Genomic DNA, 15,490 nt, shown 5'->3' on the forward strand with positions numbered 1-15,490 from the left:
GTCCGTTGTGTGCCGGAGAATGGGTTGTGAAGACTTTTCAAATTCAAATTCAAATTTTATTTGTCACGTACACAGTCATACACAGTACGGTATGTAGTGAAATGCTTGATATGTAGTGAAATGCTTATACAGAGACAGGTGTGTCCTTGGACTCCCACAGTGCACTGCGCGCCTGTTTGTGGGTCCAGAGTTCGCCGTTAGGCGTGGACATTGCCCAGCAGCTGCACGTCCTCAGGAGGCTTGGACACTAAATCAAAATGTCTGGGCTGGACTGAGAGTGAAAACAGCGCTTCCTCGCCAAAAATATTAAACTCGGGTCCCTCCTTTTGAACAGCTGCATGCTTAAACGTCTCACTCTGTCACCTGATAAGCAGCTGAGTCCAGTGTCATCGCGCTTTCCGCAGCCATGGGCTGGCTAGCGGTGCGCGTTCACGGCCCACGAATGGTAGCCATCATTAATCAAGAGCAGAGAAACGGATGTGCGATGGCTCTGCGGAGGAAAATGTGAAGTCAAAGCGGCTGTAAGATGTAGAGCGTTTCAAAATTTTCCGATCCAGTCCCAGTGGAAACACGCGTGATGCTGAGAGGGGCTCGTTACAAATGCGTTCTTATTGCGCAGTTTTAAATCCACGCTCGACCTTTAACACCGTGCGCGAGAGTGGAGCTGCTGGAGGTCACCTTTCCTGCCAAAAGCCTCTGGCACTGCCTTTCCCAGGATGAAGAGCATCTCACGTTTCCAGGCTTATGATCGGTTGTTGTCGAAGTCTTATGGAGCAATACACAGAAACGGTCCATGTAATGTGCCACCGGTTTAATTTAAAAATAAAATACAATAAAAACAGAACATTAGTTTTGTGTGGATGTGATTTCTTCGTCTTTTTTAAAAGTTCTACCTAAAGCATCCGTTTCCACATAAATCAAAGAGTAATTTAAACAGTTGTAAATGACTTCTTGGGCTATAATCTGTCAAAAACACCTCAAACATAACTCTCATGAATGATATCAAGTCATTCCGAGGCAGAAAGAACGGCCCTGTCACAAAGTAGAAGCTGCAATCAAGTTTTGGTAAAGGGACTATTTACTGAGACTAAAAAAATGTCTCTTTAAAGAGAGATCTGGCCAACATGGAAACAAATATCACATTTCTATAAAGATGTTTTAAGTGTCAAAAAAGAACTGGACAGACTGTAAATATGGAGTAGGAGCAACCAGGCTTGCAATGCTGATCATTACTTGATTTTAGCCCTTCATAAATCCTGTTCATTTCCAATAAAAATGGCTTAAAATAGACACATTTGACTGTGCAGGATTCATACATTCAAAGATGTTTAAGAAGCACGTTGTCTGAAAACGCCATGATGGTTTTACAAAACAAACAAACAAAATAAGAAGAAAGTGACACTTTTCACAACAATTTCACGTAAAAGCACCGACACTGGGATCATAATCAATGTGACACTAAGAGGCAATCCGCCAACCAGCAGTGAGTAATCCTCACACACTCTCGTCTTCACCTTTCTAGTAATGTGCAGCGTAATGGCGCACTAGTTTGTCCCTGTGAGCTCGCCGTCCTTTCACATGATTTCCACTGCGTGTGACTGCCCTGCATTCCTCAAGTGGCGATATTTTCTCTGTGTGGAAGTAATTAAAACTTACGGCGAGCGAAACGTAAACATGGCGTGAAAACACGCTCCGTGGCCGTGTTTTGAGTGATCTGCGGCAAACAGCGGACCGTCTGCGGCGTGACAGGCGATTACTAAGATCAGAATTCGCGGATAAAACATCAGTTCCACTTTTTGTGTTTTAGTAGTTGTGTGTGTGTGTCAGAGTGCATCTGCAGCCTGCTCGGGCGGATGGATACAAGATACTGAGGGGCTCCTGGGGGCTTCGCGTCGGTCATGGCTGAGCTTCTGCAGCCAGATTCAAGAATGTAAGATCCGCTGAGAGCCACCTTTACTACAGACACCAGCTACAGCATGCAGGATGGACCATAAACATACACGGCTTTGCTACTTAGCTGATAGTGAGCTACTACATTATTATAGCAAACCAAACACATATCTTTATGCACAAAGTTAATTAGATGCTTGCTTCCAGCACAGTATTACTACTGCGTGGTTGAAATGTGTCTTTTCTTGCTTCTTTATTTCTTAAATGACACATTTAGCCACTCGTGTGTGTTTACTTCTGCAGGTGTAACTATTTCTTCCTATATGATGGATCCAAGGTCAGAGGAGAGGCTGATCCTACAAGAGACGGAATCTGCTACTTCTACCCTGAAGAGGTCTGGCTGACACAAAGTGCTGCAAGCTGCACGTCTAGTGTGTGTGTGTGTGTTAGGGAGTGTGTCGAAGATGATAACAATCTCCCAGCACTTGTATTTGTGTGCGTATGTTCTTAGCTTGATTTCAGAGAAGTCTGTGAAAGCATCACATGTCTCTGTCAGACCCCACTAGACAAACAGGAGCTGCTGTGTGGGCAGCTCGCCGGCGTGGGCCGCTGCGTCTCCGAGCTCTCCTCCTCTCCAGCGCGCACGCTCAGGCTGCGGCGCAGCAAGTTCGCCATCCGCATGAAAGACGACTTCTTCTGGGTGAGTGGGGCTCTACTGGTGGTCCAGCAGCAACCTCTTGTGATATTTCAGGCTTCCCTAATGGTTATTCTGGGGATGTGTTTTCTTTTCTCCCCCAGGCGCTGGGCTGCTCGGTGGATGTCCCTACTGTCAGCGTGTCTGAGTTCCTGGACCAGCTGATAGACCTCTTCTGTTTCTACAACGGCCCTGTCCGCCAGAGCTATCAGGTGCAGCTGCACAAATACTTCTGCTTTGTTCTACGTAGGTTTAAGAAACATTTACATCAGCCGTCACAAAAAGATCAAGATGTCTGACAGCACAACCAGTGACAAGTTAAAGGGGCAAAAAAACCTTTATGTGTGTGGCTTTCAGCAACACTGTGGGGCTTTTTATTGAAATGGTTTTGGGTGGACTTAGTGTGAAGGGTCAGTGCAAACTTCATGTCTGGTCTCTTCTCTGAGGAGCCTCCCTGTGCTTCATCCGTAGCACTGACTATGACAACAAGGTGAATCACACGCTGTGGCAGGCGAGCAATCTCGGCCCATGTGAGACATTTCGGGCCGTGCCGTTAAACAGTGGTCTGCCACCTTTATCTTTGAATTTCCTTTAATTTGCCACCTGTCTGAATAAAATCCCCAAATGCTCATTGTCATCGAGTTTGACCTTTGCTTGGCAGCTCAACAGTCAGGAAACCCTGGCAGCCCAGTGGGCGAGGTACCTCTCTCACCTGCAGTCAGGATCCTCAGAGCTTAGTCACATCTTCAGCTGCTTGAAGACCATCGACTCGACTAACGTAAGTACTAAAGGTCACACGTGGGGTTCTGCTTTTAGCCTGCCGCCACTCAGAAGGCAGAATATATAACAACATCTTGTGGTGTTGAGTAAGACCTCAGCATGGCTCGACAAACCATCAGCGGTTCATTTCTGCTTATTTAGTGTGCCTGCAGGATACATGTAAACAATACAGTGGGCACACGCTGGAGATTTGCTCAGTAGATGATAATATAAAAGCAAAATCATTTTTTTTATTGTTTATTTCTGCATGAGCTGCAGGTAACATTTCATCGGATTCATTTCCTCAGGTTGACCCTCTTCTCCTGCTCAAAGCGGCCCTCATTCTTCAGGCCTGTCAGCGCTGCCCTCTAGTGTTAGCTGGATGTATTCTGTTCAGAGGAAGGTGAGCTCGCGTTTGAAGAGAACGGCCACGACTTCTTCTTTTAAATGTCAGCTTCTGAAATCAGAAATTTTTTTTAATGTATTTTTTTGTGATCTGCTTCAAAGAGTTGTCAGCACACAGATGTCTCCAGGGCTCACAATGAAGGTCATGATTCACGAGAGTGAAACATACACCAAGGTAGGACTTCAACATCTGTCCAGAGGTTTCCTCAACTTTTTTTTTCTTTTTTCTTCAGATCAGCAGTAGTAAAATCGTAGATATAATGAAAAGTTAACGTAAGTAAAGCAGCCTGAAAAGACGAGACGCACCAGCCCCCTCCCCCATTCACACGCATACACATAATTAGGGGATGGAAGCTCAAGGGTACTTCGCAGGTCCCTCCGCTGTGAGGACACCATGCTTGATTGATGCACTGTGCAGTTAGTGTTTTGTGACAAATTTCTTTATTTGAGCAAGCTGCAAAAGCCATACTTTAGAAGTCAGAGAATAACTTATTCTTCATCCAGGGTCACTCTCTTTGATGTGATAGGTCTATAAACGCATAATATTTCCACGTCTCCACTGACTCTATATATTTGTTTCTCTAAGACGCAGGCAATCTTTAATAATGTCTAAAATGTAACAAAAAATACAGCATAACTTTGGCCTGCTGTTAAAGTGCAGAACGTCACTCGTGGACGGGCTATAAACAATCAAGAAATTGTTTAAGTTTGAAACAGCAGCTTGTATGCATTGTAAAAATGAATGAATATTAAGTGTTGGCATATTTTCAGCCTGATGAAAACTTGGTGTATCTCAACATGGTGTGCAGTGTGTCCTATTAATCTATAACAGATTAATAGAATCTGAAAGCAATGTACTTAAGAAATAGGGGAGAAAAATCCAATAATAATGAAGGGAAACGGGGAGAAAGGTTTTATGGAGTGATGAATCCAAATCTCCAAATGTAAAAGTTTTGTTTCAAAGACACTCCGAGTGTCTGTGACCATCTATAAAACACAGCGGAGGCTCTGTCATGGTTTGGAACTGCATTCCCACCAGTCGTTTTTGAGATCTTGTCAAAATTAATGGAGTTATGAACCCAGTAGAGTTCCATCATTTTCATCCACTGTGCCAAAAAGTGTTTTATTGGAAGCAGCTTCATTTTTCAGCATGATGATGATCCCAAACACACAGCCAGTGCCCTAAACCTGGGTAAAAAAGACACAGTGGAACACCATCAGTCATGGACTGACCACTCCAGAGACTGGACATCAACATTATTGAAGCAGTGTTTTGACAGACAGACAGAACAGAAGGCAAAAAGAAGAGCTTGTCCGTGAAGAAGCCTGGTGAGCTATTCCTGAAGACTATTTAAAGAAAAGTATAAGAAAGCTCGTCTAAGACAGTTCAGGCTGTGTTGAAGAATAAAGAATAAAACCTATAAATGACAGAAAACAGAAAAACTGGAGTAAACCATGACAACTAATCTCAGCACACGCAGTGATTCATCCTGTATGCTGCTGCTGTGACCCCGGGGTAGCTCAGCTATAAGCAGCTAATGCAAAGACGCAGGCAGAATTGCAGTGTGGTGCCAGGTGTTCTCACAAGCTAGCAAACCTGTTAGATTCCCTGGGAGGATGTGGGCTGGTGGATAATTAAAGTGGGCTGATGATGCAGCTCTCACTCTCAGAGGTGCTCAGAGAGCCTTTATTGTCATTGTGCAGAAAGACACCGAAGTAAGGAGTGCTGCTGCTCCTGGTTGTTGCATTTAAGTGTTGCTGCTGTATAACAGGCAGCAAAAAATAATAATAATATTTTTGTTTTTTTGTGTAGGCTCAGCGGCCTAATGGAACAAGTGCATCAAGCTCATTTAGCGGTACTGTCAGCTCCACAACTGTGTTCCTGACCGCGCCTGAACTCCAGGACCTGCAGTCCGCTCCTGTCGACAAAGGTTTCAGGTGGTTTCTCCTTATTTATTTTACAGATGATATTCAGTGAAGCTTATTTAAACAAGCTGCTTGAATCCCTTTGTTACACAGTTCTGACATTCTAAAACCTTCCAGCTGTCCTACCACGCCACAAAGAGATGGTCCCTCAAAGAAGACCCGCCTGTCAAGGACTTTATCCGACACTCCTTCTCCTGAGTCACAGGTGTCATATCCAAGCTTATCCAAACCTCCTCAGAAGGCGTCCCTCAGCCCTCGTTTGTCAGACTCCGATGTGTTCAGCCCGGCTTCGTCCCACAGCGCTGCCAATTCCCTCAACCCATCTCCACAGTCGCTCAGGTTTCTCTCAAATGGAGAAAACACTGTTGAAGATGAGGCGGAAGAGAGCCGCTCCCGCGACAGCACAGGTGGTCGCAGCCAGATTCGCAGTGAAGGAGACGGCTCCGTGTTTGAAGAAGACTCCCATCTAAATGGAGGAGAAGGGGAGGGAGCTTTTGGGGGTGTGTTTGAGTTTCAAGCGGTCGAGTCTGGAAATGAGCAGCCGCACGATGATAAGGTGGTGGAGGAAGACAGCAGAGTCTCCCGTGGGAGTGTTTCAGGCCACAAGGCAGGGAAGAGCGATCCTCCTCCTCTTCTTCCTCCTCCTCATCGTCTCTCTGACGCCTCAGAGGAGAATGCGCTGATCCCCATGACGTTGTACATGCACAGAGTGAAGGGCTTGGTGCTGGCTCTGCTGGTGGAGCCTCACTTCATGAGTGACGCCGCTTCTATGGAGGAAGTGGTGAGGGCTGTGTTTTGTCTTTCCTCTGCAAACTGCAGCTCAATTTAAATTCAAGCAAATGAGTGCGTTGTTTTTGCCTTTGTCATGCTGATACGTGGCATTGTCGATCTGTCTCCAGTATCACAGCAGCCTGGCTTCACTCAATGGACTGGAGGCCCATCTGAGGACCATCTCTCCGGGTGCCCCGGGAGGTCCAGGGCCCTACACCTTTGCCCATTTCGACTGCATTCAGAGCACGCTCACAAGTAATAACTGCCCCTTAAATATCTAATCAGCTGTCTCCCTGCATTAAATATTCGGCACTCCCTGCGCTTGTCTTTTCAGCTTTTTTTCATATCTGATATTCCCAAACATTCTGTCTCTTCCAGTTTTCCAACTTTCACTTTTCTGCTGAAGTGAGTATAAGTCCCTGCATCTCTACCCAGGGCAGTGGGGCTAGGAGGGGGGAGGGTTGGTAGATTGTCTTTGCATGAGCTAACTGCTAATTTCAAGGACTGTGATCAGCATTCTTTTGAGCTGCAGGCATGCCTGTCCAGGTTAATGTGCCTCTGTTATTGTGTGTCTCTGCAGCCAACCTGTCTGGCCGGTCAGGGGGAGCCTGGGATCAACCCTTTGTCAGAGCCACATCACTTCTTCACTCGCATTTCTGTAACACTGAGACTCTGCAGGAGGCTATTATCAGGTCAGCATGGCAATGATGCAGTAGCTTTTGGTGTGAGAGGGTGGAGGGGGCAGGGGGATTTCTTCTTCTTCTTCTACTCAAGTAAAGGTTAGAAGGGAGGGGGGATTATTTGACAGTTTATCACGTTCATCCCTCTGAACCTAAACCTTCCCTTAACTAGCGTGGATCTCGCTCTGACAGCTGATGTTTACTGGTAAAAAACTCCCACACTGTTTGCCTTCTCTAGTGTGTTTGTTTGTTGCACAGCGGGCTTGAAATTTAAATCTGCGTGACATTATGTCGGCAGGAATGCCAGCACAGCTGTGTATGGCACCCGCAGCGTGGCCCAGGAGACTTACTTCCAGCAGAACGGAGGCTCGCTGAGGAACTCGGGCATCCCGAACCACCAGGACAGCGCTTTCTCGCTACCCAGCAAGGCCCGGCACAGACTGCTGAAACACGGGGTTAACCTGCTCTGACAGGGCAGCGTCGGGTCGCCCGTTCAGGAGGAAATGTATTTCACTGGGAGAAGAACTGCCCTGTAAGTAACATTAAAAAAATAAAATGGAAAAAAAAGCTCTGCTGTAGGAAATTTTACAACAGGATTACATCTTCTTTGCTGCCCTCCAGCTGTGGTTTACTTGTTCCCATGCTGTACATTACCGTACACTGTGGCACTGTGCTGTAAAACCCTAGTGGATCTCATATTCACAGCAGAACTGTTTTTTTAAATTTATATTGTAACTATAAATTTGCTATGACAGTGGATGCTTGTTGAAGCTTAGTTAAAGTAGGTTATGTTTACTTCCATGCTTGTATGAGTCTAATTTTATTTGTTACATTTAGACAAAAAAAATAAATAAAGTAACTGTCTGCAGCAGATGTTTCTGTTGCTTTCACTCATGCATTTAGACTGAAGCCAGAATCGTTATCCTCTCCCACATTTGAGAAGAAAAACGTGCTTGTTCGCTGCTCCTGTATTGGCTTATTTGTCTAGAAGTTCTAAAGCATTTTATAATCAACTCTATGTCAGCAATCAAAAAGTGTTATTTAAATATTTGGCTATTAGGACTGTGATTTGTCTTTATTGCTGCCATTTACACAAAATGTGTGTATTCGAAGGTTGTCTGAGAAGAGGTTTGCTGTGATGAACTTCTGTGTGTTTTAAAATAAAATGTGATCCGCTCTGAGTTGGCCTCTTATGAGTTACTTTTCTCATAACTTGTTGAAAACAGCTGGGGTTGCCTGACCTTCTTATGACTTCAGTGTGGAGCCTATTGTTTTCTGCCTCTTGCTTAATGCCTCCGTTCAAACGACCATGAACAGGTGTCTGAAATGCCAAACGCATGCCTGTAAGATGTTCATACTTTTGCTCTCTCAGAATATCCTCCCCTATACGTGTTCCGAGTAAGGTCGTTCTCGACCATCCAGCTATGGAGTAATTAGGGCAATTAGCTAAGTAGCTGAATGTGAATGGGCTTGCTCGGCGCTCTGGGGGCGCCTAATTATGCAGGCGCATTCAATAAAAGGCAGCGGGGGTCAAATGGGTGGGCAAGGCACAAAAGGAGGGGCAGGGACTGTGAGGAGGGCCAGGATTCAAATTCTAAGTGGTGTGTTGTCCCCCCCATTGTCAGTGGGGTATAATAGCGAGGGGTTCAAACTGGCCGCAAGGCTTTGGAGAGCTGGCATCAGAGAAGAAGTGGCCGCTCCTCGTCGCTGGAAAAGCACTGGGCGGAATTCGGGATTTCACCATGGCCTCTTCAAACTGCACGCGGATTACATCACTTTTCATTTTAATGATGCTGAGCTGCTGTGGAGTGTTCGGGCGCGCGGTGGGCACATCGGAGCGTTTGTCACGGGAGCCACACGAAGCGACTTTACGCACGGACCGGTGCGCGGAACTGGAAGCACCTTGGCTGGAGAACACGCAAGAAGCTCGCGTGGATAGCGGGACGCGTTTGGAGATCAGCATGCGGCACTTTTCCGCGAGAGCTTCACGTGGGTTGGTTTTTCCAGGAAAACCTCTGTTCGGCTTCGTCCGGCGCGTCTACCGCTGCTGTCAAGAAGGAGAAAACTGCAGGAGGCTGAAAGGGATTCAAGGTCGCATGAGAGGAGGTAAGAAAAAAAAAGAAAGAAAGAGAGAATACACCCAGGCAAAAGAAACTTTAACTTTTCACTTTAACTTCATGCTCGTCCTGTGGAGGTCAGATGTGCTGAGCGGGATTGATCCTGATGGGAGGGAGTATTTCTAAATAATCCCCCAAACAAACAAAAAACCCAACTAAAATCGAAGATCATCCCTGTGGTTAATCCTCCAAAACAGAGTTCAGTTCAATACATAAAACTAGCTGTGTGGTAACCACGGGAACGGACTCTTCACATCTGTAAGCATCAGCTGGCCTCCACACAGCTTCTTCTCATATTTCTTGAGCTTACCTGCTATATTAAGAATCTTAATAATTCCAGAGTTTAAAAAAAGTTGTGCTGCAAATTAATCAGGAGAGAAGAGAAACTTTGTTCAGTAAACCATTCTGAATGGGTCTAATGAGCGATGAACTAAGTGAATAAATTACAGGGATGAATTGGTACCTAATTTAGCAGAAAATTAAGCAAAAGAAACATGAATAACACGAAGCAGCCACACACAGAGTATGCATTCTGGCTTTTCCCTTTAAAAATATCATTTTTCAGCAGAGGTGAAGTGAAGACAGAAAGGCAGTTTGGGGGTGGATAATGACTTGAATAATGCAGCTGCAGGGAGGACTGTGTTATCTGCACACAAATGAGTCTTAGCTGGCTTAATGTTCCCTTCAAGAATTGTTGAGACATCCTGCTGACTCATTAACAAGGCATTAGGAGTGAAAACATCACCTCTGCGGCAGAGCCTGACATGAGTGAATGTGCTTCTCTGTGACATGAAATGCTGTACCGTGACTCTGGCAGACTGTTAATTGCCTCTTCTCCGCCTCACCAGATACGGGTGTGGAGTTTGTCCTCACCAGGGAGATCTTGTCATTAACGGTTACAAGAGCCGAGCTTCACCTTCAGCTTTCCAACCCGCAACATCTGGACATCCGCCCTGTGCTTCCATCCATGGCGAAGCACAAGCTTCCTACAAGGTACAGGCTCAAAACTCAAGAAATGTACTTTTGGTGTTTTTACACACACTCTTATTCAAGACCCAGTAATATCATTTGACTGATGGGCTCTGGGAATGGCTGGCCTGATTGTGACACTGTCTCTTGCCACCTTTAGGTACACTCTGGGGTCACGGGGTCACACCGTGGAATTGAGAGTGGACCTGCTGTTCCTTTTCCACAGCGCACAGGAGGTCATAGGTGGTCGAAGGCAGGGCCCCAGCTTGACAAACATCTGGCGGGTGGCGTTTTTGTCCGGTGGAGATCCGCCGGGTGAAAACCCCTTCGTAAAGGATCCGCAGGACAACATGTTGGGGAGTCGTCCTCTGGATCTGGTCTTGGTCCTGGGTTGCAGTCAGGGTGGAACTGAGGTGTCATGTAGAGCTGGTGGTGTTGACTTTACGCACACACCTTTCATGGCTCTTTATTTTGGATCAGGTTAACAGTTGGACCTGACTGTTTTTGCATGGCAGCATTCATCAGTCTATTGCCATTACCAGCTGAACACAAAAGGATGCACTTCAAATGTCAAAATGATTAATTTATAGGCTAAAGCTTATGTAAATTATCTATTTCTCTCTCTATATATGTAAATATGTACATTGTAAATATGACATACTGTAAGTTTGTGTAATTTTGTGGTTATGAGACTCGGTCCAGCAGCAAACCGCGTGGCCTCAGTCTGCTTTGTTCAGCAGCTGTCCTCCTTTAGCTACGCATGAATCTGCCTCGTGCTTCTATTTAAAGAAGTTTTCACAGTTGGTGGGAAAAGAAAGAAAAAAAACAACACCTGGACAAACAAAGGGCTTGCACATGTGCTGCGACCATGCTGAACTGAGCTGTGATTATTCTGTTCATTTGTGAGGACGTATGGTTAGACCCTCGGACCCTGTGACACTTTTCTATCCTACCTCAGAAACCGATGATTATCATCGTTCACTTTTTTTTGTGATTTTCATTTGTTTACTCAAAATTTGCTTTGCTTATGTGGTTGAACTGACCATAAAATAACTTATTGGCTACACAATAAATCAGCTATTAATAAAATTCTTTAGACGACAGTGTTGACTTTATTTCTGTGTTGCTGTCCCTAAATTTATGGCACCGAGGAACACAAGGCATAAGATGGCACGACGCTGCTGCCATTCAATAAGGATTTCAAAATAAAAATATATACTTATGAAGGACAAACAGAAAATAAGAGATGAGAGTCCCAGCTAAAAACACCCCAAAAAAAACCCCAGGTGGTCCTGAGGTGGTGCTTTGCCTGACTTGGAAGAGATTCTTTTTTGTTTCTGGATTCAAAATTGTTATTTTCTGGAACGATTCTTTACCATTGTGAGATACAATTTTGCATCTTATCGCCAAATATATACCAAACTGAAGGAATATGACACAAAATGAGATCCAGATGTTCCTGATGTGGTGTGGCATGTGTGTTTTCAGCCTCTGTGGAGGTATTCAGTTTCAGGCTTGTTCAGTTTTTAGCCTTTTTAGACTATTTGAGTATTTCTATTATTACACACACACACACACACACACACACACAATATCTCACCCTCTGACTCAGTTTGCCAGTGGGGGGTGAGGCACTCAAAGCTATTTGAGAGCTGCTACCCTTAATCTGAATAACAATAATCTGGCCAAAGGGTTCAGGCAGTGAGTAGCCACCATCATCTGAGAGACAATTATCCATTTGTGAAGTAATTTAAAAAAAAAAAAAATGAATAATGTATGTTATTGTGTTATTTATGCAAGGCGTCACATGACACGGGCACTTTTAAGGTTAAGAGGTTTAAGGTAGAGCCTTGCTTGTCCTGGATTTTTAGCTAACGCTGATATTTAGGCGGTATCAAATGATGTACTGGTTTTAAAGTAATAAGAATTATCTGATGACCTGATCTTTACTGCAGTTCAGTTAAAAAACAAATTCTTAAAAATATATTTGCACATATCAGACGACATATACCCTGATACAGACAAATGTGTGATAGATCAATAATAATTACCAAGCCAAGCCAATATGTTGGAAGCTATTCATGCATCAACAAAAGGTACAGTGGTCCCTCATTTCTTTATATGTTGTTAAGAAAATGGGAACTAGGTGCTGTGGATGACTGAACCATGCAGTCAAACTTGGATCTAAATCTTTTTTGAACTTTGTGTTCATAATTTCACCAATTTTGGAAAGATCGCCAATGCTGTGTCTCACAGATGGCTGTCTACACTCACTGTTGTACCTCTGTACATACTGGATTAATCACTCCATAAGATCTGTTGCTGTTCAGTCCAGCTCGTGTCATTTAGCATAGATCAGTGTTTTCTCCTCGTTTCTCTTCATTAAGCACGACTTCTTTCCACTTAGACCACTTCTGTCCAGATGCATCTCTCAGTATCAGATCTTTTATGGATTTTTCAGTAAAGACCTCATTAGATTCCATAAATTACTTTTGCAAACTGTTCATCTGGTGAAGATATATTTGTTTAGGCTTTTGCCATGCAGAGAAATACCAAGTTTTCAACTAACAGCTCTGTGGGAGTCTCCTTGTTGGAGTAAAAACACTAGTTTGTGTGTCAAACTGTTATCTTTACAATTTTTCATAAATATAGCTAAAGAAATAGGAACAGATGTGTTCCTGCAACAGGCTACAAGCAGTAAAATGATTAAATACTACTTTTTGTTTTGCCAAGTTCTCTATTATGTGTAGATATTACTGGTTTATCCCTTACGAGTCTTTTATGCTCAAGTGATTGGTAACGTAACAGAATAAGTTCCTCTGAAAGTGGGGGAGGAACAAGGACTGCAGGGAAAATGAGCAGATAACACTACTTAAATACAACTCTGGCTCCTCGGAACAAAAGAAAGAGAAATGAGGGGTGGCTCAAGACTTTTGTACGCTACACCAAGTCCAGCATACTTCACACTTTAATTCCAAAGTACTCGGCCTAAAAGAAATTCAATTAACCAGAGCACTATGTTCAAATATTAACTGACCTGGAATAATTGTAGGTGGTAACTCCTGGGTGGTGGAGGTGGAAGAACAGCAGCAACACATTCTGATAAAATAGCACATTTATTAAAAAGACAGCATTTATCAGCAGTTCCCATATATGCCATATCTGAGGCAGAAGATCAGGGGTCTCGTATACAGTTTCTCAGTCCACCTGCTGCTGCTTACATCCCTCAGAAGAGCAATTATTTACCAAACACGTGCGTATAAGGTACAACTTGCACACTCCATGTCTCACGCATACACATTCACGGCAGCAGACCCGGCTGTTCAAATTGAATGGGCTGCTGCCTGGGCAATGGGCAAGTTGGCTGATTTCTGCTGTTCAAATTTGTTTCCGTTTAAGTTGATCTCACGTTTCGTTTAAAAAAAAAAAAAAAAAAAAAAAAAAGGGCCAAAACAAAAACAAATTTACAATAATTACTGAGCAATTCAAACGACTCTTTTACAATGATTTTTAAAAAACAAAAAACAAAACAAAACAAAAACAAGATTGAGTATTCTGGCATGGCCTCAATAAACGCGATGACAAGACATGAAATGACGTGTTAGCTTGATTTAGCACGTTTCCCAGGTGAAAGAAAGGATGAGAGGTAATTATTTTGTACCATGTTAGGACTCTGATGAACAATTTGGATGGAATGACTGAAATTCTTTGGTTCTCTTGTGGGAAAAGAAAAAAAGCAGAGCAGATCTTCATTCCACTGCGGTAGTTAACTACGAGACCAACAACAAAAGGTCTGGAAAGAAGGATGTGAGGACACTGCTTGAAATAAGTTGTGGGTATATGTTTATTACACTTTTCCTGCAAAACTTTTGTGTTTTTTTAGTTGAGGTTAAGAACAGACTTGATATACATTTTAATTCTTCTAACATGTGTCCTGTTCTCCTAAAAAGAGTCCTTCCTGTGGAATGAAAATCTAGCCCTGAAAAGTTTTTTGTACAGAGAAGGAAGAAAAAAAAAATAAAAGGCTGTTTTGACATAAGCCAACAAAAGAGCCACCTCAAGGCGAATGATGGTAAAGCGCATTTGTATTTAACAATTCAAGGCAACAAAGACGCATGCGCGCGCACACACACACACACACACACACACGACATTTTAAAATACACGAGGCAGTGCAAAATGTCACACCAATAATATATCACGTTTTAAAAAGTCAAACTAAAACAAATCCTGAGGAAAAAAAAATTTCAAACAAATCCAAGCGTATTATAAAATATCTCCAGGTCAGCCCCGCTCTGATTTAAATTACACCTAACGCAATGGAAGATCCCATATATTCAGAGATAATCTCATTTGTTTAACAGACAGCTCATCTGGCTGCCTGTTAGAATTTTTATACTCTGTACCAATAACCATTTCTCCCCAGAAGAAAAGGCCACAAAGTCATCTTCATAAGAAACAAAACAAGATCAAAAACAAACCCTCACTTAAAACCCCAAATTAAAACCAAAAACATTGTCGTCACACGATAAAAAGTGTGATCTTGTACCTTATATACAAACGCGACTGTGTAGACTTGCAGAGGAGCAGAATATGGTGACTTTGGCGCTGGATTAAATGAACATCTTGCATCTTTTCAGAGGAAAGAAAGGCGCTTACACAGATTGGTGACAAATGAAATAAAGAAAAAACAAACAAACCCCAAAACAAAAATCAGTCACACACTTGACGACTGCAGCGAGGAGACCTTATTTTCTGCTGTGCTATGAGGCATTTTGATGGGATGGCTTGGGTCCACTTGGCCCCCTGAAGCTGGTGTTATATTTTCCCTGCAAGGGGTGAGAACAAGGCTCCAAGAGGACATTGTGTGCCCCCCCCTTTTTTTTTTTTTTAAACCATGCAAATTGTACACTATATTATAAATAGTACACTATTTATAATAAAGAACTATAAAAATTTCTTGATGGCTTCTTTGAGCGATGGACGCAAGCTTGCACATGACAAGGGTGGAGAGTCCACACCAAGCTGGGAGCAAGTTGTTGCCCCAAGTGGAGGTGGTTGAGTATCTCCAGGTCTTGTATGTGAGACAGAAGGAAGGAGCAGGTGTATGCTCCAGTGCTCTGTCATGGTGAGGAGAGCGCTGAACTTGAAAGCGAAGCTGTCGATTTACCTGTGGATCACTTATGGCCATGAACTCTAAATAGCAACCAAAAGAAAGACTGAGCAAATACAAGCGGTGGAAATGAGCTTCCTCTGAATGGTGTCTAGGTTCTGCCTTA

At 43.6% G+C, this 15,490-nt stretch overlaps 1 protein-coding gene across 3 annotated transcripts; it reads left to right on the forward strand.

The window, feature by feature from the left end:
• The first annotated feature begins 1,015 nt into the window (after positions 1–1,015).
• hps4 (HPS4 biogenesis of lysosomal organelles complex 3 subunit 2) lies at positions 1,016–11,308 on the forward strand. Of its 3 annotated transcripts, none has more exons than XM_080895237.1 (14): positions 1,035–1,930; positions 2,194–2,284; positions 2,447–2,590; positions 2,689–2,796; positions 3,246–3,362; positions 3,652–3,746; positions 3,851–3,923; positions 5,562–5,686; positions 5,792–6,455; positions 6,574–6,700; positions 7,026–7,137; positions 7,424–9,231; positions 10,091–10,235; positions 10,372–11,308. In XM_080895237.1, the coding sequence occupies exons 1-12, from the start codon at positions 1,899–1,901 to the stop codon at positions 7,593–7,595; spliced, it is 1,860 nt and encodes a 619-aa protein (XP_080751363.1). In that variant the 5' UTR covers positions 1,035–1,898; the 3' UTR covers positions 7,596–9,231; positions 10,091–10,235; positions 10,372–11,308. The 3 variants fall into 3 exon arrangements, with proteins under 3 accessions (XP_080751365.1, XP_080751363.1, XP_080751364.1); XM_080895238.1 differs by lacking the exon at positions 1,035–1,930 and adding an exon at positions 1,936–2,023; XM_080895239.1 differs by lacking the exons at positions 10,091–10,235; positions 10,372–11,308 and adding an exon at positions 6,824–6,850 and having other exon boundaries at positions 1,016–1,930; positions 7,424–7,440.
• Positions 11,309–15,490: the final 4,182 nt, after the last annotated feature.

The sequence above is a fragment of the Rhamphochromis sp. 'chilingali' genome (assembly GCF_963969265.1).
Source record: "Rhamphochromis sp. 'chilingali' genome assembly, chromosome: 10".
In the NCBI taxonomy this organism is placed as follows: Eukaryota; Metazoa; Chordata; class Actinopteri; order Cichliformes; family Cichlidae; genus Rhamphochromis; species Rhamphochromis sp. 'chilingali'.

Bases quoted from the DNA above. Each gene is read 5' to 3' on its own strand.
- hps4 (XM_080895237.1), top strand. From the start codon at position 1,899: ATGGCTGAGCTTCTGCAGCCAGATTCAAGAAT. The intron at 3,924-5,561 runs GTAGGACTTCAA...TTTTTTGTGTAG, and splicing joins AGAGTGAAACATACACCAAG to GCTCAGCGGCCTAATGGAAC. The intron at 5,687-5,791 runs GTGGTTTCTCCT...AAAACCTTCCAG, and splicing joins CCTGTCGACAAAGGTTTCAG to CTGTCCTACCACGCCACAAA.